Source organism: Nyctibius grandis, chromosome 11, assembly GCF_013368605.1.
Source record: "Nyctibius grandis isolate bNycGra1 chromosome 11, bNycGra1.pri, whole genome shotgun sequence".
NCBI lineage: Eukaryota > Metazoa > Chordata > Aves > Nyctibiiformes > Nyctibiidae > Nyctibius > Nyctibius grandis.
In genome coordinates, this window is record NC_090668.1 from 16,205,261 (window position 1) to 16,230,975 (window position 25,715).

Below are 25,715 nucleotides of genomic sequence, written 5' to 3' on the forward strand. Positions count from 1 at the left end.
CTGATAGATTTATTGAAGTAATCTGTATTAATCTGTCATCCAGATCTTGTTAGATTCAGAAGAAGATACAGTAGTTGTTGTAAAGTGTCATGGTTACTCTGACAACAGCACCAAAATAGAAACACACAGATGGACAATGTGGTTTTTTTTTAAATACCAGTTCTGGATGGAATATGAATTATTAGCTGTGTCACGGTGTGCCGTTATCTTTCACTGTTTAAGCACATTAAATTGTTAGACATACTTTTGCAGCCTAGCAAATCTACAAGATGCAGAAGCCTGTTCTGTTGCTAATACAAAGATGAATTGCAGATTGTCACTGGGGGGGGGAAGCTTGCCTGTTATCATCAAAATATCTGTATTGATCAAAACACTACTTATTTATAGGTATGTAAATGTTATTCAGATTTTTACAACAGAACAGCTTACTGAAAATTTGCCATAATTCAGTGGGAAATGTTCCCTGTAGATGTTTTACATGGCTTTGTCCTTAAATTCACACAGAGGGAAAACCACGCATGCAGTAACCTCCTTCCTCGGTAGTAATAACTAATAACCGCTTAGTTTGTGAGCAACTCAGGCAAGTGGGTTACCCACTTAAGGCTCTGATTTATTAATGCTGGACTGCAGCTCAACTCTCATCCTCTTGCCTCCCACTTTTCCCTCATGCCTCTGCCATCTTGCTCATGGCCATAGCCCCTCCTTTCTCCAATAATCTTTCTTATCTTCCACTTCCCTGTGCCTGGTGGCCCTGAGGCAGGCCCTGGCCCTTCGGGAAGGGGCAGGAGAGGAGAGCGTAACCACTGCTTGAAAACCTCCAGCAAAAAGATGTTGCACAACTTCCTTAGCTGGTAAATCACAGAGCTGTTCCAGTCAGCTCCTTCCTGCAGATCATTGCTGGCACTTACATCTGATGCAACACAGCCCTTTCCATGCTTTCAGAGCCTTGAAGAAATCTCTGAAATGCTCTTATTTTTAAGCACGAACAATGTAATTCCCTCAACCTTTTGGTGAAGTCATGTTTTGCTGTTTTGTGAACTTGTTGCTCTCACTTAAGACATACCACTACCCTCACCGTATCTCTCCCCCATGGCTTCGTGTGCGCCTGATCACACAGAAGGACAGAGCGAGCTGAAACACTCAGGTTTCTTTGTCTCGGGAGACATGGGGCAAACCCGACCGTTTTATTTACAATGGCTGTGAAGGGTTTCAGGTAGCATTTAAGTACCTAAAACCCGCACCTCTTGGAGCTGCTAGGTGGAAAACCCGACAAGCTGACAGCCGTTGGCCACCCAGAAAACCACAGCGAAAGAACAAGGCAAAAAGAAACACCGGGCGGGGGGAGCAAGGGCCGGCCCCGGGTACCAGCAGGAACACGCGTGGGCCGGCCTGGCTCTCCTCGCGATAGAGCCCTTCGCGCCCACCCGGCCGCTTCCCTGGCTCGGCCCGGCCTCGCAGGCCCGGCAGCGGGAGCCGGGACGAGCCACTTGTCCCCGCCGGGAGCAGCGTCCTGGGGCTGGGCGTCCCCGCGGCGGAGGCGCAGAAGGGCCGCACCGGCAGCAGCAGGAGCCGCCGCCTCCATCGCCGCGGCGGACGGAAGAGGAAGTGGCGCCGCTCCGGGAGCCGGCGGCGGTGAAAGGCTCCGCGGCGGCTGCGGGGAGCCCGAGCCCAGCCGAGGCCCTTCCCCGAGCAGGTGGCGGCGGCTGAGGAGGATGAGGGCCGCCGGGCTGCTGTGGGCCGCGCTGTGGGGCCTGCTGCTCCCGCCGGTAAGGGGCTGTGCTGCCCTCGCCGCGGGAGGCGCCGGGGCCCGGTTGCCGGGCCGGCCTGGGCCGCGCCGCTTGTGGCGGCCCGGGTGAGCGCGGGGTGGCAGCAGGGCCGCGGGCGGCGGTGGGGCTGGCTGGGCTGCCCCTCGCTCACCCTCCTTGGTCGGCCCGAGGTGCGGGCGGGTGCTCCCGGTACCCGCTTATCCCCCTGGAACCGCTCCCTGGAGCACCCCGGCCGCCGCGGGCACGGCTCGTGTAGCTCGTCTGCCCGGGCTGGACGGGTGTGTGCCCCCGCCTCCGAGCACCTCCAGAGCGGTTTGGCTCTGAAGCGTGTCCCGGGGTGGTTTCGGGCCTGCCGGGGGCAAGGCCTCCCGGTTCCCCCCGCCTCCCCCGAGCCCTCTCCCCTGTGCCCGGGGAGCGCTGGCTGGGCCCGGGCTCCGGTCACGCGTTGGTGGGTTTGGATAACAAATCTCCGGATGCCTGCATAGATAAACGTTGATGTCGTTTCTAGAGATATTTAAATGAGGATGCTGTGGAAGGGGGGGAAGCTCGTGGTGTGTGTCTGTGTTCTGGCTTTGGGCTTGTTCATCCTAAGTGCCAGTTTGGTTCCTATATGGGACACCTTTGCAGCTCCTCTCTGCACACAGGTGTATATTGCTGTGGGCATCTGGTCGATCACTTTCTGCCTAATGGAGTAGTGAAATGGGGAAGCCAGAACCTCTGTAATCTGCTTAAGCTGTATGAAGGGAATATCTGTATTAAGTGCTGCTCCACTAAGTTGTTTTGTTGATGGTTTTTTTGTTTGTTTGTTTGCTTGTTTTTAACGTAACTTTTACCTTATTTTGGTAAGGCAGGATGCAGGGTATTTTCTTAGGTAGAAAGTCACCACTGGATATGCTCAACAGTAGGTGCACAGCGCAGTTTGTTAGTGCCTTGAGAATGCCTTTGGGTAAAGTAGCTTGTGTCTCTCTACTGAGTGCTCCCTCGCTGTTTGTGAGCCCCACATAGCTGTCGTTAGTTGTGTTGGGGTTTTCTGAAGAGCAACTTTGCTCCTTACCCCAATGGTTTGGAGCTGCTGACAAGGGAAGAAGCTTCAACTGCCCTCTGGTAAGACTCCAAGCCCCGTGTCCTGCCTCCTCCTTTGCTCTACAGGTGCACTCGTAGCAGCGATGAGCATTAGACCGGGTCATTCAGCCTCGAGAACAGCATCCTGAGACTAACAGCGTGGGGAGTTAGTGCTTGGGAAGGTAGTAGGTGTTTGGGGAAGGACCACTGCTGCTCTCTGGGCACTGGTTCCCCTGGGTTGCCATGCCCAGAGGGAGGGAAGGAGGGACAGTTTGTGTGTGTCACAGGGCTGCTGCCAGAACTACAAAATGATGCTTGTTCTGTTTATGCCTAGGTTTTTTCCTACCTTTTTATGTTTCTGTGATGTTTGTGTTGTTACTTGCTATGTACAAAACACTTTCTCCCTGTTCTGTACCTTGGAGTTTCTTGTATGTCTCATCTAGACACTAACTGTGACGGATATTGTAAGTATAGGTTTGGTTTGATCTCTGTGTCCCATGGTTTGTGTAACTTTTATAGTATTCTGCATGATGGGGTTACCAGTGCACTCCAAAGCTCAACAGTCAGCTTAGCCTTATATCCCTGCAGCGACAGGGACGTGTTAGGAAAAGTAAGGATTAAGAGACAGCATGAGATGTCGTCTTCTCTATGAAAGATAAGAAATCATACAAGAAAAGTTTAAAGGTGGTAAAGGAAGGAAATACTATGAGGGACACACCTGTCAAAAATAGGAAGACATTTATTTGAAGGTGAGGGACTATTGGGAAGTGTCTGAACCTGAAGTGAGAGGATATGACAATGCCCCTTTAGGTAAGGACAGCGGTTATGCCTCTGCTCTACCTGGGAACATTTTTATGCTGGAGCAAGTCAGCCTGTGGAAGCAGTTTAATCTTTTCAGGAATGTTTTGGGTTTTTTTTGTGGACACTGTCTTATACTTAAGTAACAAGACTGACAATGTGCTTGGTAAGAAATCTTTACTTTGCATATATTCAGAGAGTCAGCCTTGGTTTATACTGTTCTGTGGCACAGCTGACTGCAAGGCCACATACCCAGACTAGTAGCCCTTGTCTGTTGTGAAAGAAGGATACTGAACCAATTAGAAAATAATAAAAGTTCAGCTGGATGCAACAGGATTTCAGTGGGGATGTTCCGAGTGAGGTGTAGTACGTAGCATTTCTCTTAATTTTTAACTTGTAAATGCTATCTTCAGAGCTCAGCAGTGCATACGTGAGGGTAAACGTCATGCTCCCTCCCCCACCTCGTGAGCAGGAATTGTGTTTCCTGATTCATCCCCAGAGAAGGGAAGCTTGCCAAACAAAACATGCGTCTCAAATAAGCAAGTAATCGCTCCTTGTAGGTAGACTTAGGCTTGTGCAGCATTAACACTTGGTTTCCGGGAACCCAGAAAACACGTATTACTCTACTTCGTGAAACAGAAAGAGCTTTAATGAATGGAAACATCTGGGGTTTGCACCTGTTGGAAGTCTATATTGCTTTTAATTTGCCATTAGCTTGTACTTTTAGGTGAGTGCACTCAAAGAGGGAAGCTTGATAATTTTTGTGCGATCATAAATCATGGAACGACTTATTTAGCTGAGAGCTGAAGAACTGTTATATGTTAAACAGTTAACGCGCTCAGGCCCTTTGACGCGGTTCTCCCAGCAGATGTTCATGCGCTATGGCCAATATAATGGATTCCTCTGCAGAAGGTTTTTTGCTATTCAAACCAGGCAGACATAAACCTCGAAACAATATCGTCACATGTTTTTCTTTTCTCTCTAGGTCTCGCTTGCTGTAGAATACTGATAGGCTAGCCTGAGGAGAAATGCCTCTGTAGCACTGTTAATGATTAACACTGTACATCGGACAAATATTTGGGCTTTCCCCCCTTACCTGTGCCTACTTCTAGCTTAGTATCTCAGTGTTCTTTCAGGCCAACCTGGAATTTATGAAATGATTTCTTTTTTTTTTTTTTTTAATCTATTGGTACTTTGTGGTATTGAGGTCAGTGTCTCTCTAAAGAACAGTCAAAATGAGATCATCTCCCAGTTTTCTTAAGGTGACGCTTCCTTGAGATACAAATGATGCTTATTTGTTTTCACTGCTTTGCAGCTGTAGCTACATCTAATCCTTAGTCTGTTAATTTATCCACTTAGATACCTGACATTTATTAGTATATTAATGCTTCGGGAGAAGTATATATCCCTAAGATTATCAGAAGTTTTAAAATTCACATATATTAGCAAATAACAGAAATCATATTACGTGAGGGACTCTCAGAGTAATCTTAAGAGACACCAGTATTTCCTTAACACAGATTCTTCTTAAAGTACACTAGTTGATCTCTTTGTGTTTACAGTTACTTGATAAAAAATATTCTAGGAATTGCCATATAATACCTTTATTAGTAGAGAAATTCTAGAGTCTGTAAGGAGGGAAAGACTTCAATCCACTTTTCCATGTACTGTTTTAATTGCTTTCTATGTAAAATTTTACACTTTTATTGGAAAGTATAGGGTACAGAATCTGACATAATTTGCCTGGATTTCTTGATGGCATTCTACTCAGTGACATGAACTGTACATGTAACAAATACATTGCATTTGAAATGAGGTTAAGTAGCATTGTACAGTGACGAGATTTCCATCCTGTTCTCAAGCTACACATCTGTCATGGAATCAGTCATTATTCAAAATAAATTAATTGAATAAATTCTTTTTCTCCTAGCAGCTCTTTCTCTTCCTAACAGCTTTTTAGAAGAATATCTGTATACTGATATTCTGAACTTTGTTTAATTCACAACACCCTGGTTTATTGCAGGTAACTGCAGATGAGGGGATCCTGCATGCATCTGGAAATGGTGTACCTCCAGTAACAAAGGATTACTGCATAATTTACAATTCTAACTGGATATCTCTTCCAAAGAGCCTGGACAATGCTGTAAGTTGTTTATAATCATACTCCCTAAGAAAACTAGAATGCAACATGAATTGAATCATCTGTAACTGGTCTCCAAAATTTTGAGTTAAATAGGTGCTACATTGAATGTTTACCTTTTGGGGTCGTGTCCCTGTACCGTCCCCCATCACCCCCTCTCCAAAATCTCTATAGTGAACATTTCTATACTTGAAAAAAATTAGCTTCTAAAGTTTACAAAGGTGATGCTCTCTCTGTGCTTGGAACCGCTTTTAAATATGTTTATATATTCATCTGATATTGTTAATTTTTTTCTTCGGGTGTTGCAAGTATGTCCAAGTTTTAGATTTGGGAGTAAAACTTGTGTTTATTTGTTTACAAAAACGTTCTAAACCTGTGAAACAGATTTCTTATATTGGTTCCTCAGTTTGATCTTCTGTTTAATTGTCTTGAAAACATGTGGTGGAATAGGAGATTATCTGGAATGTATGATCATGCCATATTTTCTGAGTGTGTTTCTTTGAGCTGAACTAGAGTGTGAGGCAGAAACAAATTTTCTTCAGGTGCTTTTCATATAAACAAGAAATACTTTGTATTTGGAAGTGATATAGGCACTTTTCTCTCCCTTCCTTCCTGTCATTCATAAGCAGGTTAACTGAATGTAAAAGAGAGTAAAAATCATTTGTCTGCCCCAAACATCTTTGCTGTGCTGCTTTGGCCACTGGGATGTCTTGACTAACTAAAGAAAACTGACAATGATTTAAAAATAATTGTCAGTATGGAATTGAACTTTGAAATAAGGATATAAATTTTTTTTTTTTTTTTTTTAATTCTTCTGTAATAAGTAGCATGTTATCAGGCTCGCCAACTGTTTTTGAACAAGTATTATACCTCAGAACTCATGTTTTATCTGTCAGTGCTCTTTTGGCTTGTGAAGCCTGGAAATATCCCATAGTGTACATTGGCTTCCCCAGAACTACAGGCAGTGATTTTCCTGTATAACCAGTTTCTTATGTTTAAATTACAGCAACAACTGCTGGGAAATTGCATTTAGAAACAGCCAGATATTTCAGCTTTAGGCTGCCCTAAATGTCCCTCAGTACCACAGGATGCAGAGACTCCTGCTCTGATTTTATATTTCTGAATTATTTATTCCTTTCTGTTACAGTTCTTTCTGGCAAACCTCAAATTAGGGAGCATAGTAATGTAGTCTTCTAGGTTAGTTTGCAGTATCAAATTCCCTACTTCCATCATGTTCCTTCTCTCCCTCTTCTCTCTGCAGACTTTTGGGACTCTGGAAAACCTGACTTCTACAGTACTCTGCAATTACTCTGAAGTGCCTTCTGGCTTAATGAAGGACAAAGCAGTAGTAGTGATGAGAGGAAACTGCACTTTTTTGGAGAAAGCAAGAATTGCACAAAGTTCGGGTGCTAAAATGCTGTTGATTGCCAGTAAATCTCGTCTGGTAAGTTACGACATATAGTTTTTTTCTGTAGTGAAATAGTGTCTCACCTATTTGGTCCAGTGCAGTGTTGTGCAGGGTTAGCTGAGAGAAACCCCAAAAGCAGAGGACCCTGGCAACATGTGGGACTCCAGCATGAGTCAGTAACCTTCCCCACAGAGCGCTGTGCTGCTCTTCCTGAGCCCAAGAGGGTCATTCCGAGTTAGCTCTGTGCAACTCTGTGTTATAGCATCTAAAAGCATCTACAGTTGAAATATATTTTTAATCTGTTCCTTGTATCTTTGATCATGTTTCTGAATGCAAATGCTTGTCTTTATAATTCCCTAATTTTAGTGTACTCTGAATTCCCTGTAATCTTAGGTGATATTGATTTTTTTTGTGTGACAAAAATAGCTAGGAAAATGTAATCCAAAATTGGAAAAAAGAAAAGGTATTTTGAGGTATATTTAAGATACTTCTGTTGCTTTTTTGTTCTCTATTACAGCTGCAACATATATGTACAAATATTTGCAATTTATGAGTTCGTGTGATTATCATGAAAAGGTACTCTTGTTTTAACAGCATAGAGAATAGAACTAGAGTTTTGATTATCCCTTGTAGTACTGCAAAAACACAAGAACTTTATGACTCCAGATGTGTTGGTAGTATCACCTGCTTTGATTTAAATATATCTGTCTTCATTAATCTTTTGGAAAAGGTGATAAATGAGCTTTTTTTTTTTTTTTTTTCTCTTCCTACAAATACGCAGAAATTTAAAGGATTATCTACTTTTAGGGATCTAACCTGCTTAGCAAATAGGCTCAACATACTTATCACTGACACTTTCTCTTTTAGTCTCCTCTTTCAGATAACAAGACCGATTTTGAAGATGTGACTCTTCCAGTTGCTCTTATAAGATATAATGACATTGTAGATATGCAGTTGGTAAGTAATATCACTTCAGCATGTTATGTTTTGTATAAACTTAGGTTTTTTAACAAATAAATAAAATAATTTCAGGTCAGATATGGATGTCTACCTGATTTGAATGTGCATAGATACTGCCTTCAGTTTCACAGATGAGGATGGATATTAAGTCATGGAAGTGCTAGTCTTCCTAATTCAGATTGAGAGGATGATTAATTAGGACACTAAGAATAGGAAACATAATACCTAACTGGGGGGAGGCTGATCTTAGAAGTCATCCTGCTAAACAAGATAAGCAGCCTTCCAGTAGACTTGTATACAATTGCAGATGCCTGACATACGTCAAGAGCTGTAGCCTGAGAGGGCTGTTCCTTTAGCACAGAAGCTACAACAGTTGAGCTTGTATCTACTGGCATGATATCTTTCAGACAAGCAGTGGCTTATCAGGTTGGGTCTTGAGGAAGGTGTGGGGATTTTTTTTTTGTCTTTGCTAGATGATGAGATCTATCTTTATAGAGCATGACAGCATCTGTTACAGAGCAGTTAGGCAGAATAGTTTGAGTTTCTGCTGTTGAGTTCATGGTGAGATGCCAAGCATGTGTCATTAAAGTGTGGCAGTTGTGGTATCTCCTACACTTTATAAGCAGGGGAGTTTGTTTTGGGGGTATTTGGAGTTTGTTTTCCTTGACATGTAATATTAGGATACAGAATATTGCAGAGGGGTTAAAGAAAACAGTATCTTTTCTTTGGTGTGGCTTTCTCTGTTGTGTTGTTTTGTTTTGTTTTTTATTGCGTGTTAAATAGCTTTGCTAGGCAGGAGTTGCACAGCACGTGTTTTTCTGTGAATAGCAGAGGCTAGTGCTAACCTGTGTAGTTTAGCTGCTTGGATTGAATTTGCAAGCTCACTTCACCATTTCTGCTCTTAATCTTCAGAGCTGCCATGGGAGGTTGTCTTAGGTAAGTATGCAAACTGAAACCATTCCTAGATGTATAGGACTTTGGTTATTTACTGTCTGTTCCCTTTAAAGATTGGTTCTTGCTGAGCATGGACATGACTGAAGGTTTGTGATGACTGTCCTCAGTCCACCATAGTCCTGATGACTATTGTGTTTTGGTTTGGGTTGTCCTCTGTCTTGAAATTCGTTCCTTCAAGTAAGACGAGTGTTCTTTGCTGAGTTGAGTGGTTTTAAGATATGCGCTACTAACAGGAAAGGGAACTGGGGCAAGGTTAGATCCTTAATTTGTTCCAAATCTTCTCTGCACCACTTTATTGCCTGGTGCTGCTTGGGGTGGTGTGATGTAGAATCACTTCTGTATAGCTATAGTAATTCACCAAAGTAACTTTGCTAGTAAATTAGTGTGCCAGATGATGTCTCATACTGCTGTTGAATCAAAGAATTTGGTTTTGTCTTATAATGAGACTGCCTTCATAAAAGTAGTGAGGAACACAGCTTAGGCTACAAGTGATCTTTTCCTAGTTCTGATGTAGTTTTTGCGAAAGCCTTCTGTCATGTCACTGGCAGCTGTTTTGAATGGTATGTGCTGCTTGGAAGCTGGCAGCCGTTGTACTCTTCCTACTACGGTTGTATTTGTGTGTTAACTCTTTTCAAGGCTTCCGCCTTTCTCCTTTTATTCAGAAGAGGGAGACAGCACCAATCTGAGGGTAGCTAGTTTGTATAAGCATTCTTTCTGCTTTTTCTTAGAAGACTTCATCTCTGTTAGCTTTCACTATTTGAGTCAGGTATGAGTCTTGATAGCAATATCAGAGTGTTAGAAACCTTCTAGTAAGTGCACAGCTCTCTTGCAGAGTTGTTATCTGATGTGATGGATTTGATTCTAGTGCTCCCTGTGGTGGAAGTTAAGACTTTGCATGTTTTTAGTGAAGAACAGAACAAAAGGAACAAAAGCAAACAATCACTCTAGATTCTAATGTCAATTATACTTTATAAGATTTATGAAACTTAAAGGAAAAACTGGATTAAGACATGTTGGAATTGAATACTAAAAATGTATAAGCCTTCGGGTTTCTTGGGGGTTTTTTTTGTGCTTTTTTCATGTCTGTTTGTGTTTTGGTTTGCTTGGGGTTTTGTGTTCTCACATAGAGGATGCTGCAATTTGAATAGGGTTTTTTTGTCTTTATCTAATGTTATGTTCCACTTCATACACCTGCAATGTTTCACTAGAATTTAATTTTCTTTCCTGTTTTCTGAACTTCCATAACTTCAGGCAAATGAGTAATTCTGACTTCTTTAGCCCGCAGTAAGGTTAATATCTGTGATTAGATAATTCGGATGCTGAAATGAATCAGCTTTTTCACATATGGCCAGTGTATTCCACTACACTACTCAGCTTCCCATTCAGTCTTTCCACTGCCAGTTTGATCTTCCTGTAGCCAAACCTGCCTGGCACGTTCATCTCCTCTCCTGCTTTCATCCCACATGCAGGCTGTTAACAAATCTCTTTTTCTGCTGCATCTCTGAAGTCTGTTTTCACTGCAGGATTGCTTTAGATGCCTTGACTGACTTTGACTGCAACAGCAAGCCTTTCTTCCCTACCACCTTCCGTTTCTTGGCAAATTATCATCCTTTCTTTGTTTCTTAAATCTCACCTTTCAGTCAAATGGAAGCATCTTGGTTTTGCTTTCAGGATTTTTGTACAATTCAGTATCAGTTACGTTGCTGTGTTCCCTCCCATCTTCTTCGGTGTCCTTCAGCTGTTTTTTTTTTTTTACTTAGGTCTTAATTTTTTTAAGTAGCGTGAAATTGCTTTCTTTTCTTTTGAATCCATCTCAAATCACGTTTGGATAAAGCTGTTATTAAGTAACTTTCTGCCACCTTGAGTTTTCACCGTGTCCTGTCTGAAGCATCATGCCTCATGCCTATAGCTGAACTGTGAGTTTTGTGGTTTCAAGCGCTAGAGGTAGACCTCTGCTGATATCTCAGTGGACCTGTGAGTTTGTATTTCAAGTTGATTGACTCAGATATGCTTTCCTGTGGAGCAGGCGTCTTTGATAGTACTTGGTATATTTGGGGGATGAAAAGCATGTGGGCTAGAGGCACAACTTCTGAGAAGTGTTGAAAGAATGCAAAGAAGTACCATTTTGCCTTGTGGTATCCATATGTTTCCCCAGCAGTAGTAATAGGGTTGTTTTCAAACCTGACCATCCTGAAAGGCAGCCTGGAAAGCATTGCTTCTTTACAGTGACCAAGGCAAATACATGGGATGTCTTATGCAGTAAGTTGAGAACTTGCTCTCAGCATTGTGTAGGTTAAAAGCAGGAAATCATGATGTTCATCTTGTTGGAAAAGAAGCAATATAATTTCTTTGTTGTCCTTATGAACCAACTTGTATGTTATTTTTCAGACGCTTGGCAATGAAGTTAATGTGACTCTGTATTCACCACCTTTGCCAGAGTTTGATTGCAGCATGGTTGTCATCTTCCTAATTGCTGTATTTACAGTGGCATTAGGAGGCTACTGGAGTGGAGTAGCAGAACTGTAAGTTTGTTAAATGGAACTGCTTAAATGATGCATACTACAGATTTTGTGGAAACTGTCACTATAATTAGTGAGAAATTACGTTCTTTTAGGTTAGTAGTTTAAAAATTAGAAGATCTAGGTGCAATTAGCTGCTTTGCCATGAAATGCTTGAGCACTTCAGCCTTTGAAAAATCACCGTAAGTCTTCGAGGAACCTTGAGTAGTAGATTGTAAAAGTCCCAGAGGGATAATGCAGCTTTTTGGGAAAAGGAATGAGTGAACATTTTGACAAATTACCAAAACCCCTTTAACTAGCATGATAGTACTCCAATATCCATGATAGAAGGTGTCACGGTTTAAGGCTGGGCTGGCTATTAAACCCATGGCAGATGCTCTCTATTAACCCTCCTTCCCTGCCCAGAAGGGGAAGGGAAAGGGAAAAGGGAGAGACACTTACGGGTTGGAAAGTTAAAACAGTTTTAATGAACTAAAATAATGAGAAAGAGTATAATAATAATAATGTAAATAATTAAACATGTACAAATATATACAAAACCAAGATTGAGCTGCCCCGATGTTGGTCACATCACCACTGGCACTGCAGGGCAGGCTCCGGGAAGGCCCAGACTGGGCCCAACCACAGACAGGAACTGGGTTCAGGGATGCACGTATTGGGATCTGGGGCAGCAGGAAAATGGACAGAGTCCTCTTCGGGCACCAGCCATAGGAGAAGGGAGTGAGACCCTCGTGATCCCCCTGCTTTATACTGAGAATGACATGTATGAGATGGAATACCTCACTGGTCAGTTTTGGGTCACCTGCCCTGTCTGCTCCTCCCTGTAGATGCAACCATTATATGGCTCTTCACTCGTAATCAGTGAGGAATTTAGCAGTGACCGTGGTTTCTCTAAGAATAAGTACAGCAAGAGCCTTTCTGCATAACATCCCTACCGGTGCCTCAGTGATAAATATAAACTTCAAGTGTTATCAGTCCTGGAAGCAGACGCTGTCTGCAAAACATGCAGTTAGTTTCAGAAAGTGCAGTTACTTAGAAGAAACTTCGCTGAAAGTAAAAATCACTGAAAGGAAAATTGGTCTGTTTTAGGCCAAACCAGGACAGAAGGTAGGTATTCTAATGACACCTTTAAAATCCAGTGATCCAAGAGGTACGTACGTAGTTGTATGGAGTGTCTGCCTTGGCAGGGATGTCTACAACTACTTCATCCCAGCTGGCTGTGCAGCACCCTCTGGGATGTCTCTGCACAGCACTCCTGTCACTAGGAGCACTGGGGAATGTGGTTTGGTTGTCTGGGTGGCTCCTGACAGTTAAAGTCCAGCCAGGCTTATCTGCTTCAGCTTTGTGTGTTACCTGGTGGAGCAACAGAGCCAGGGGCAATAGCAGCTCTAGGACTCGGCAGGGGCAAGGAGGCAGCAGCAGTCTCTGTGCAGGGAAGGGGAAGGAATGGAAGTGTAGAATGTGGCAAATGCGGAGAAACAAGGGAGTAGGGGTTTCTGCACTGTGCTTTAGGGCTGTGTGGCTTTGTTTAGTGAAGTGGAGCACACTCAATGCACAGAACTGTTTTTAATCTGGGGTTAAACTGGATATAGCTGGCCTTTCAGAGCATAGTATTATTCTGCAGTATTTCTTGGACGTGTGCGTACGCTGAATGGGCCAGTGTGCGTTGCTACCTAGGGCTTCCCGTTCTCAGTGGTGGTCTAGTGCTTTGCTCCCCAGAACAAGAGGCAGTGGATTGTATGTGATAACAGCAGCTTCCTCTTTCCCACTAGTTATGCAAATCTAGTGATTTTAAAGAGATTAAAATAGTAAAAAGGGGTGTGTGTACGTGTGTTTCTTTTTTTTAAAGTTGGATCTGATTATGCTTCTTTTTTACCCTGCAGTGCTATAGGGTGTGGCTGCACTGAATGCTAAAATAACAAAATGCGATGCTGTCTCCCATATTGAAAAATACCTAGATGTAATTATATTAAAACTTGTTAAAGTGCACTTTCATAAATCTAGGGTGAGGTTTTTTTTAAAAGCTGCGTATTCAAAGCACGTCCTCTGAGAAGGTGATTCATCTAACAAAGTACCTTACTCCTGTGGGTTTTTCTCTTTTGAAGGTAGCTGTTTCAGTGCTGAATTCAGCATTTTGTAGGTAGGTCTTGGGATTCGTCAGGAATGTGCTATCTGATGGGCAAGCTGCACTAGTGTCTGTACTAAAGAGTAGTAGGGCTATCTGCTCAAAGAACAAACGCAACAATTTAAGTCTCCTTATTTTGAATGGTGAGGTATAAATATGGAGTATGTATGCACAGAAGTCTTACTCCCAGTGAAAATACCCAATTACACCCCCTCTCTTTCACTTACTCTGTAATTATGAGGTGTAAGGGTAAAAGAACTAGTGCTTAGCTAGCTTCATTCTGCTAACATGAATGGGTTTTTCAGACACTTAATGTCTATAGCTGAGGTTTTAAAACAGTGTGAAATACCCATGATTTTGATTTATCATAGACATCTTTATCAGATTGATTACATTTAGCCCAAGAAATTTTATAGTCAGAGGTGATGTGCTAATAGAGTTGAGTGCGTGCATCCTGAAAAGGAGTTTAAGAGCTTTGATATCAGACTACTTTTCCTCACGAGGATCTGGGTTTTGGTTGGGGGTACTCCTTAAAGTTGGCAATCGTCATACAATTGGAAAGGAGGGCAGTTAAGAATCTTTTCCTTACGATCTATGCTAGGTTAGAAGTGCATATCTCCACTAAAAAATGGAGAGAAACTCAAACAATAAGCATACCATTCTTCTGTATTTTTAAGTCGAATGTATGAAGGATTGGACTGAAATGCTGTCAGTCTAAATGCTTTGTAACCTACAATTCTGGTCATTGTAAAACGTTTTCATAATCTGTCTTCTGAGGTAAACGTATTTGTCGTTTTTTTTAAAACAGTGAGAATTTGAAAGCAATAGCAAGTCCTGAAGAGCGAGAAACAAGACGGAAGAAGGAAGAAAATGTTACTTTCACCCCTGTAACAGTGATCTTGTTTGTTGTCATCTGTTGTGTCATGCTGGTCTTACTTTATTTCTTCTACAAATGGTTAGGTAAGAAACAATGGATAATCTCATTTGACTTATTTTTCTGCATGATCTTATTAGGTGTTTAAGTCTGAAAGGCTAGATTTTAAAAGTAAAATTAATGTAATTTTTTAAATTGTTCTCTCCATGTATGAGTTGAGGATTGAAAAGATGTAGTTGCTGCTTAAAAAAAGAGAAGCTTTCTTCTGCTCTATTACAAAGGCTGCCTTGACAGTGCTTCTCCTGAATGAAGTAATGTAGAGGAGTGGTGACTAGAGACTGGTAAAAAAACTATATGATGTATGTCAACATCCTTGGGAGGATGGCAAGGGTAACTTAGTAGTGTTTAGAGTGAAAGCTTTTGTTAGGTATTGCTACGTTAATGTTGAATTTGTGGTTGCAGTGCCCTAATTAAAGTACCAGGTGAAATGGCATTACTGTAATGGAATAAACTCCAGCATATTACTAATAAGCTAAGTTCTTGAATTATGCAATTCCAGTAAAATATAGTTTCCAAACTGTTGGCTGATTTTTTTTTTTTTCCCCTGCTCTCAAGTCATGCGACCAGAAAATGTACACCGTTTTAAATTACACTTTTTAGTACAAACAATGTAACTGTCATTCTGAAAACTTCCAAAATTCCTGCTTTTGTAGAATTTGTTATCAGTTAACCTCCTGCTTCTGCAAAAGAAACTTCACCATCCTGACTTCTGATTTTGTTTAGCTTTTGTTATCTTGACTGTGGGCAATGCTACCTTTACTTGTCCCACGAAAACACTAATGAACTTTTTAACGTGGTCAAAAGGTTTAGGTTAAAAATGTCCCCTGTTTACTCTGAGATGTCTCAGGTTGGATTTAGGAAGAAGTGAAGAAAGAGGCCCCTGAAAGGAAAAGGGAGAGGAGTAACAAATTAGTTTGGGGGAGGAAGAAAAGTGAATGGTTCAAAGAAAATATGTAATAGCTTTTTGCTACGAAGCCTTAGTTCTGTGCACTTTGGAGGAGACGTATATGAAATTTCTTGGCAGTAAAGAAGCTGTTACCACCGTATGACATGCTGTCCCAGGGAAAAAATCTGTATTTAACTAAAAACAAGCAACGAAAAACCCCCACTTTGATGTGTCCCTACTATAGTGTGTGAATGTAAGCCCTGATATCAGTACTCAGAGTTACAATCAGTTCTGTAACTGAAGTACTACGGAGGGAGTGTTTCTAGCACAAAGCCAGTTGCAAAGCTGAGCTCTATGATGGAGTTCTCTGTGTCTCTTTTTGTAAGTATTCAGGCATTATTCATTCTGCATTGTTGCCTCAAAATTTGAGATTCCCTAAACAAGCTGATTTCTTACTGACTTCAGAGGAAGGGATGGGGTGTTTAGTATCTTAAAATGCTACCTAAATCATCAGTCAGATCTTGGGGATGCTGAAATTTTTATGCGTAAGCAGACAAAGTGATTAAAGGGAAAATTTGAAGTGAGAAGTATTGTTAGATGTTGAGAAAGCTGGTACTTGTAAAATAGCACTTTGGTTTTAGCCATAACAAAAAAAAAGTATGTGAAAGCAGTAACAGATGACATTTTTCTTCTTTAAAGAAAAAGGAGGGGAAAAAAAAAAAGTTTTCAGTTAAAAAATTTCAAAACTCAAGTCTTTGCTTGACAAGAACTCTGGTGATGGCTGACGCTCAGAATTCAGCACTTTCTGTAATCAGCTGACTGTAGTCTCCAATAACTGTACGAGCAGTGCTATAACTGTTAACAGTTTATATCATCCTTATGCTTGATTCCTGTTGCTATTTTTTTCTATTGTACTTTGTCACTGATTCCCATCTTCTATTCTTTTTATTTAGTGTATGTTATAATATCGGTCTTCTGCTTGGCATCTGCAATGAGTCTCTACAACTGCCTTGCAGCATTAATAGCAGAAATACCATTTGGGCAGTGCAGGTATTGTACTCCTTTCAGTTATTATAAATGTAAGCTTTCTTTTGGGTATTTTCTGGTTGTTACTCAAGGTAGCGTGAAATCATGAGAACAGTGACAAATTGTTTCCTGTGTGGCTTACTGTGTGGGATTGTTAAAAAAAGAAAATTACAAGCTCCTTTAATAGCTGTTAAAGGGTCTGTAGCATAATCAACAGTTAAAATAGTGTTGTGGGAGATTTGCTGCATTACCTTTATTTGAAAGCATTGCTATAATCAAACTGGAAAGGCTCTGCTTGGCCATCTGAGCTTGGTTTTACAGGATTCTAATTGCCTGTAGGGTGTGCTCACTTTGTTCATCAAGGAACTCTGTACAGAGGGATCCTGCACATTTCATACTGTTTTGAACAAGTACGATGCTATAGACAACAGGGGTGGTTTTTCATCTTGTTAATCTGTACTGTACCTGTGCCAGACCAAGTTTTAACTTTTTCTTGCAAAGGCAATACATTGCTTATGTCCTCTGTGTTAGAAGTTAGCGGTTATAGGCCTAACTCGGGTAGTGTGTTCTCAGTGTACAGATAGCCTCTTCTTATTACTCCAGGTTAAGTATCCTGCAGGTATTAGTGAGTATGGGAATGTCCCTGTTTTCCTCCCATGTGCTTTCACTTTAAAAAGCCCTAATGTTTAATGCAACAAATGGTTCTTTTCCCCAAAGGAACAACGCTTATAAGCTTGGAAGCCTAAAATTAAGTTTGCATGTTGCTTAGTACAGGATATTAGTGCCAGGTGATCCAGTAGCCTATCAAAGGTAGAGATCAGGTAGAAAAGACAACACGTTCTGTGTAAGCTGCAGGACAGGCATTACTTCTGTCAGTATCAATTCAAGAACTGTCCCAGAAACTTGAGTAGGCAGTGGAAACGGATATTGGCTCACAATTTTGCAATACATAGTTATTCCATTTTTAAACTTGAATTACGTGTCCTAAAATTGATTTTCACCATCACCACCCCTTTCTGGAATCATGATATGACTGTCCCTCACTGACAGTTCTGTTGGCATAATTGTAACATGACAGAAATGGATTAAATAAATTAATCTGCCCTGCTGCCTTCCCTGGATGTGTTTGCTAAAATGAGGACTGGTCATCAAAGCCCACTTGGCTTACTGTATGTGGGCATGTTTCTAATGCAGCCCAGAGAAGGACTGGTACTGCAGTTACAGGAATAATGGCACCTGAGTCCAGACGGAACAAACAGGAAAAGGAGAAGCTCTCAGGCAGAAAACACCTTGTCAGCTTAAGGACGCGTGATAGCACAGGCATGTGTTTTGGCTGTTGCAGACTTTCTTTTTTGATTTAATTATTTTCTTTTAGGATTGCATGTTGCAACAAAAACATTGAAGTGAGGCTTATTTTTCTTGCTGTACTCTGCATAGCAGCAGCTGTCGTCTGGGCAGTGTTTCGAAATGAAGATAGGTAAGTGATGCTTTCTGACTTAAGAGCAATATGAATAATTGTCATTAATGAACTTCCCATCATATAACTAATCCTGGAGCATAGCATCCTTCTAAACTCCAGTGCCAATTTCAAAAAAGTCATGAAAGTATTTATGAAGCTTAACAAGCATGGGAATAATAGAGAACAAAGCTATACAAATGAACTGTGTGGTTATTTGAAGTTCCAAAAAATTATGAAGATGAGGAAGAACTAGCTTGATGGCTAATGATTGCCACAGAAAAAATAGCACAGGGACTGTAGGACCTGTGCTTCCTATGGTCCAGTGGCAGCGCAGGGCCACAAATACATAAATATTATAGGACAATCCGAAGTAGCACCTTGAGCCAGATGTTAAGTAGGGCCTCGAAGCAAGTGGGCAATCATACAAGTGAACACCAAGGGCCCTGTTATTGGTTTCTGTTCAACTTTATTTTCTCTGTAGTACACTGATGAAGAACAGTTACCGATGTATGATCAGAGGCAAGTGTAAATTGACCATCTTGAAACTAGTACTTTTGTGGTTTTGGTAGCAATACTTCCTGAAAACTAATTTCTTGCTTTTCAGTCTATTCTGCAATCTCTCTATTTCCAGCAAAATCTAAAATCATTACTGCACTTGGATTCCAGCAGTAGTCTGAACGTGTGAAAATGTGTTCTTGTTTTCAGGTGGGCTTGGATTTTGCAAGATATTTTGGGAGTTGCTTTCTGCCTAAACTTTATTAAAACACTGAAAATGCCCAACTTCAAGGTACTGTTAAGTTGCTTACCTTAAGAAAGTATTCTAATGCCATCAGTCTGTAAGTTTAGTGTCAGGAAGTAGGTTTTTCAACACTCAAGAAATATATATTTAAAAAAAAAATTGTTACCATTTTTAATAATTATTAGAAGAAATTAATTCCTGCTTTAAATGTTATGCCAGAATAAAAATATGGGGAGGGTGAGGGGGTTCTTCTTTTTTTTTTTTTTTCTTTTTTTACAATGGTACCAGAATCTAACTGTGCAGTCCTTGAAAACCTATGGTAATATTTCTTCTTTTTTTTGCCAGTCCCTGTGTGATACTTCTAGGCCTTCTCCCTTCTATACGATGTGTTTTTTTGTCTTCATAACACCATTTATCACAAAGGTATGTCTGTGTATTTATCTTTACAATAAAAACAAAATGTTGTCTGGTCATTGGGGAAGTATTTTTGTCAGAGTTTAATGTCTTCAGTATTCTTGATGCAGAAATGCTGACTTGCTTTTTCCCCATTTGAGACAGCAGTGGCCTAAATTTTCATCTTGCATGGGCCATAGAGCATACTGCTTGTGTAGGTGCCATAAATTTGTTAAATGACCTAAGTTTTTCAGCAGTCACATGGCCAAAAGTAAGCTGTCCCCAACTGTGTGACAGCATGATGATAAGAAATTACTGGCCTCCAGTTTTCTTCCTTCTTTTGCTTTTAATAACCTGTATATTGGAACATGCTCTAGTACTTTTCTGTGGTGCTCATTTGCAGTGTAGTATGAACTGTATGCAAGTGTATCCTTCTTTATTTTGAAGCAGAAGCTCATGGCAGAAAAAGCTGATGTGTTTTTATCTAAACTTCCAGCTACATCTAGGGGATTTGTTGTTTGTTTTTTTTAAAAACAGTTATTATAGGCTGGACTACATGTTTTTAATGCAAAACAGTATTGTATAACACTAGTACATTCCTTTTGATATTCAGGATTTTTTTCCAACACTGAATTGTAAGATGAGGTAGAAGCAGTTTTTTGTAAATGTAAGTATGAATGTTTTGATATATTAAACCATTAACTTTTGGAAAAATAACCTTAATTTCAGAATGGGGCAAGTATAATGGTTGAAGTTGCAGCTGGTCCTTTTGGAAACAGTGAAAAGGTATGAACAGTTAGTTTAATATGTGCAACATAAAAATACTGACACTGCGTAGCTAATTCATAGTGTGCTTCTCAGCATAACTTTCTCACAAAATATAGCCAGCTTCTGCTATTTTCTTTTAAGTATTAAATAACCTGTTGACTTGGGTTTGATCCTAGAATGATGGAAACTTGGTGGAAGTCCCTGCTGAATCGCTCAGCTCCCCATGAGAAAGTAAGGATTGTATTTCAGATACTGGATTTTTAAATTATTCCCTCTGAAAAGAATATTCTTTTGGGGAAAACCTGACTGTCCAAATTTCTCTTCAGGGCCTGGATATCATTGATCAATACTCTATAGTTAGGTTAATAATCCAGATTTGTTATTCCCATTATATGCTTAAATGTTGTTTTAACTTTTTTTGTATGTATGTGCATATTATTTGTAAATCTGAAATTCCAGCTTACCTGTTGCCTTAAGCTTTAATTCACTCTCTATGTTGGTTTCTGGTTTTTACTTTAGGTTCTACCTATTCTGAAGTTCTGCATTAACAATAAATTAATTATATTAAAACTATTTATTAATTTAAGCAAACAAACAAAAGAAATCCAAAACACCCAGGATGCTTTAGATGAGATTTATGTGGGCTTCTGAAATACTGTTTTACAGTTACCTGTGGTTATTAGAGTGCCTAGACTTGAATACTCTGCATCGACACTGTGTGACATGCCATTTTCATTGTTGGGTTTTGGAGACATTATTGTCCCAGGTGAGCAAATGTTTTTGGCAATTGTAACTTATGATTAAATACTTTGGGTTTGATTCTCAACTGACTTATATTAGTTTATTCTATGAAGTAATTACTAAATCAAATGCAGCAGTTTGCCTTGATCTGTCAGTGCAGAACACAAAAGCCACAATATAAGAAAGGTTAGTATGTTACAGAGCACTTAAATAGTGAAAGGTTTTTGCTTTTCTATTGCACTGTATTGTGTAAATACAAGTCCCACAGATAAATCCAGTTGTCAGTATTAATTAAATCTCATCGAAATCTCACAGAAAGCAAGATTCTGTGACTTCATAGTATTTTCGTATCCTAGACTACCTACTTAGAGGTGAGGTAACGGAAAATGTATTATCAAGTTTTTCCGTCTTTCTCAGAAGAGCTGAATTTTGCCGTAGTTGGAGTCTTGAGCAAACTACTTGTCAGGCACAAAGCACCATCTCGTGAACAGCATGCAGGCAAAACTGCTGATAGTTAAGATTGAGCATTAAAATCGTATTGAAGTATTAAAACCAGGTTGTTACTCTTCTCTATTAGAAAATTGAAAATAGCACAGTGTAATTAGCTTGCTTAAAAAAACAAAACCTTTTAATACGAAGCTCACTTGGCGTATGTTTCCATTATGGTTTTGATTTTCAAGACTTACCATAGGATTTCTTAAACTGGTTCTTGGCTTTCCAGAAATAAACGGGAAGAAGAAAACATACAGTAATGGGAAGTCTTACTAAAATTCTTTTAATGCTGCTTTGATTTGGAGGATCGGGGAGAAAAAAATTAATGGCTAAATAATCCATTAATCCTTTTTTTTTTTTCTTCAAGGGCTTCTGGTTGCCTATTGTCGAAGATTTGATGTTCAAACAAGTTCATCTTCTGTGTACTACATTTCCTGTACAATAGGTAAGTCGTGATATTTCAGCAATGTTAATCTTCATGCTAGCTTTTTTTAAATGGCAGAACAAGATAGGTTTCTTCAGGTAAAGGTTCAATGTTGTCAAGAATCTCTTTATAATCTGTTTCTAATGTGCCTGCCCTATTTAAGGTGACTTTTCTTTATGGTAGTCAATTGCTCTGAGAAAGTTTGCAAATACAGAGCAACCTATTGTCCCTCTTTTCTTCAATTATATTGACAAGGAAGATACTGATTTAAAAAAAATTATAATTCTGGCTTACTAAATGAGTGACTTAATTTTAAAATTCACCTGGTTTTGATGCTGTATGTATAAATATCTTTTTATAGCTTATGCCCGTTGGTATGGTGCTGACTTTCGTTGTTTGGCATTAATGAAGATGGGACAACCTGCCCTTCTCTATCTTGTACCATGTACACTCATTACTAGCTCAATTTGTTGCTTGGAGGCCGCAAAGAGATGAAGAAATTTTGGAAAGGAAGCAGTTACCAGGTAGGCTGGATGCCTTGAGTATTTTGTTGTTAATTTCTTGGAGTATATGCTTTTCTAAGTACGTGGTAATATATCACCCGCAATCCAATTTTTGCTAGTCTTCATGTTATATTCTGGAACTAATAAGGAAAAATAGTCTTTACTCTTATAAAATCTTAGTCTAGTAGTTGACATGGCAGAACAAAGCTTAAGAGAGATTAAATAGCTGCTTCAGTACTCATGGGAAAAAGTCTTTTGTTCTGTTTTATTTTCTTTGAAATGTTTTTTCATGTTTTAACATTCCTCAACTATCATCTTGATGTAGTATAACATGAGTCACTGAACTAAGCATGCAGATTCCAATCTGCTCTAGTCCTGTACTAAGACACAGTTCAAAAACGTTGGTGATCAACTAGAATTTTAGAAACTTTCCATGCATCACTGGTGTCCTGCATCGTCAGGATTATACAGAGCATTCAGCAACAAAATAGCTGGGTGGTTATATAGCTGTTTACTATCACGGCACACACTCTGTGCACACTGCCTTGGGTATTCTGCATCTCCCCTTTAGCTATCTCTAATGCTACCCAGGAATTGCAGTCCTTAAATCCCACCAGCTGCCTGCCTCTGCCTGTTGACATGTGCACATTCCCCCTGATCTGACTTGCTGTAATAACTGAGTGTGCCAGTAGCCCTTGTGAGCTGGCATTTATCATAAGACAGACAAGTCTTGAGATTAGGTCTCAAACAAAATTTAGAGTAAAGTTCAATATTGTTTGAATTCAGAAACTGTCACGTGTATATAGGCTGTGTTGAACTCAGCTCAGAGAATGGTAGTCTGTTGTGGGGGGAGGTGGTGGTGGGAAGTTGATGGTGGAAAGGAGCAGCTCCTGCTTTTTCAACTTCTGGGTTGTGGGGTTCAAGTGGATCAATGGAAGTCAAAGTGCTGGTAATTCTTGTAAATGTAAAACTGCAGGCATGCAGTTCCTATAGTAGTCTCAGCTAAACGCTACCTTTTGTTGATCTAACTAATACTCTACACCTGCTTCAGCTGGAGGTTGCGCTAGGTATGAAATTACTTGGGAGATCTTCAGCTTTAACTAGATACCCTCTCTTTTTGTCTACAAAAACAACTCTTTTCCTTTCATAGGTCCAGTGACTAGAAATGTTTCTCTGTAGGTCAGAATGAATTTGGCTTACCATGCATTTGTGTATAAATTGGTGACTGTTTGCTATTCTGAAATAAACAGGGTCGCATATATGAAGCCCAGTAACTCTGGGTCTGTTGGGGGGGAAAAAGCTTTGCAATTTATTTTCCTCACTTGAGTTCTGAGTAAGATTGGCCTAAGTAAATCTGGCAACTCTCTTTAGCAACAAAAATTACTTGCACTTCTCACAGCAAAACTCATACTTGGAAGAATTATGTTGCCATAGTAGTTATTTCATGTCCTTTCAACTGGTTTCTTGAAGGATTAAAACTGCTCTGAACTTCAGCTTGTTTTGAGGTCAGATGACCTCATTTCTGGCACAATTTAAAATGTTGATTTCCACCCCCACTTCACTACCCCTGAGTTAGACTTGTCTGTGATTGAACACCTCTGTGTAACTCTACTAACCCATATTTTTCTATAACTTTCTGAAGAACTTTTAATATATTAATTTTTTTCCAGAGGGTGTTATTCAAGTTGCACTCTCAGAATGCTGCAGTGTTCATCTTTCTCATATGTTGTCCTCCTCACATAAAGCTGTATTTTGACCTGTCCTTACAGAACTTGGAAACAAGCATAAAAAACAAAAACAAAACCAAACAAAATAAAACAAAAAAAAAAAAACAAACAAACAAACCAAACAAACAAAAAACCCCAACAACAACAACAAAAAAAACCACCACCACACAACCCCAGGGTTGGAAGCTCCAGCTTTCAGTGCTCATACTGAGGAGGAAAGATAGAGAAAGGTGACAGAAGACTATTTTTTGCTACAACAATGGTAATGTGGACTGGAGCAGAGCTGCCTCATTGACAAAAGGGTGACCAGACATCTGCAGAGGTTTGCTTTGTCCTCATGGGAACGGAGAAACCTTGCGGATTTTTGTTAGAGCAAAGTGTCCTAAGAGTAGGGGTACAAGAGCATGTACAGTGTATCAGGTGACTGAACTTCATGAATGCTGCTCTTTGTTTACAGTCCATTAGTTAGCTTTTTTGAGTTTGGGGGTTTTCTGATTTTTGTTTTATATGATTTTAATAATTGAATGAATTTTATTTAGGTATCGGACTCCTCCAGGACGCCTTTGCTACAAGGTGTGATTATAGCCTTCTTTTAATGCAACTTTATAAATCATCTTATGGTTTCTTTTTTTCCTTTTTTCCTCTGTGCTTCCTCTTTTCATTCTTTTTTGTCTCTATCTTCTTCTTAATTTTTCTGAGTAATTCAACAGAAGAGAGTAGAAGTGAAGACAAGCTATAAATCTCCCTTTATGCTTAGGTGTGGGGATTTTTTTTCTTTCTTTAAAGGAATACAGGAAAACTTAATGTAAAGTACCAATGGAGCCATGATTCCTAAGCGTGAAGGCAGGCTTTGTATGCCTCTCTGTAATAACTTCCCAAATCCTTAGGAGTATCTTCAAATATTTAGAATTGGTGTTAGTTCCTCTACTGTTACCTACATGGAAGTCCTTCACCTGATTTTTCTGTGCCACTGCATCGACATGAAAACCTGCATAGTGCCAAACAACAATTTTGTTGTCTTCTGTTATAATGTTCAGCACTGTAATTTGCCTTTAGTAATCATGTCTACAGTCCCTCTGTCATCTTATTACTCAACAGTATACTTCATGCTGTACTGTCTGCAGTGCTTGCAGTGGGATAGGGAGCAAGGATTTGCACCAGCTTTCGTGGTCTTGCTGCTGCAGCTTCTAGACTGCAGCGAGAAGGTTTAACCTTACTAGGCTATAGCTCATGACTGCTAACACTGATGGTATTTATTTTAACTGTCCACTGTCTCAAGCACAGCATGGAGAGAGCAATGCAAGCTTTCAAATTTCAACTCCTTGCAGAATTTAAATACTTAAATGTAGTCTTGAATTATAGTCAGCAGTCTAGAGTTACACATCTATTTATAAAGCATAGCTTGTCTGCCCTATACACTGAAGATAATTTGAGATGGTGAGCTCTGTCTGTGTCTTAGATTCTGATCTAAAAGGTACTTTTCTCATTAGCTTCTTTCTTCTAATAAAGAGTACTTGAACAATTTAAGTCTCATTAAAAAGCCTTAATAATAAAGAAATTATGGTACAAACCCAAGAAGAGGTTAGGAAGTGGGAAGGTTGAGTGCAAATTAAAATCAGATGGCCAGACTGTATTTTTATAACTTTAAATTCTTCTGTCTTGCTGTGTGCCCTGAAGTTCTTGGATAGCATTATTAAAATCAGTTTTTCAGTTTTCTACTTTATACACATGGGAAATACTTGTCTCCCTAAGATAGCTCTGAGGTCCCATAATTCATAGCTGAGCATTTCTGTTTCTGCATAATAATGCAGTCTTAAATTCTAGTTATGCTGTATGTGGCTTTTTTATGGAGTAGTCTTGAGCTGTAATGAGTTGCTGCACAGAAAAACAC

General features: G+C 40.0%; 1 protein-coding gene across 1 annotated transcript in view; it reads left to right on the top strand.

The window, feature by feature from the left end:
- The first annotated feature begins 1,529 nt into the window (after positions 1-1,529).
- SPPL2A (signal peptide peptidase like 2A) overlaps positions 1,530-25,715 on the top strand; it is a 30,186-nt gene continuing 6,000 nt past the window's right edge. Inside the window, 19 exon segments of the mRNA XM_068410154.1 lie at positions 1,530-1,766; positions 5,650-5,769; positions 7,028-7,210; positions 8,042-8,131; positions 11,477-11,610; positions 14,541-14,692; positions 16,506-16,602; positions 17,954-18,055; positions 18,743-18,829; positions 19,122-19,147; positions 19,150-19,199; positions 19,899-19,955; positions 20,114-20,146; positions 20,148-20,168; positions 20,604-20,703; positions 21,538-21,615; positions 21,956-22,059; positions 22,062-22,118; positions 24,364-24,397. Of these exon segments, the coding sequence (XP_068266255.1) occupies positions 1,713-1,766; positions 5,650-5,769; positions 7,028-7,210; positions 8,042-8,131; positions 11,477-11,610; positions 14,541-14,692; positions 16,506-16,602; positions 17,954-18,055; positions 18,743-18,829; positions 19,122-19,147; positions 19,150-19,199; positions 19,899-19,955; positions 20,114-20,146; positions 20,148-20,168; positions 20,604-20,703; positions 21,538-21,615; positions 21,956-22,059; positions 22,062-22,118; positions 24,364-24,397 (1,579 nt within the window). The 5' untranslated portion in view covers positions 1,530-1,712.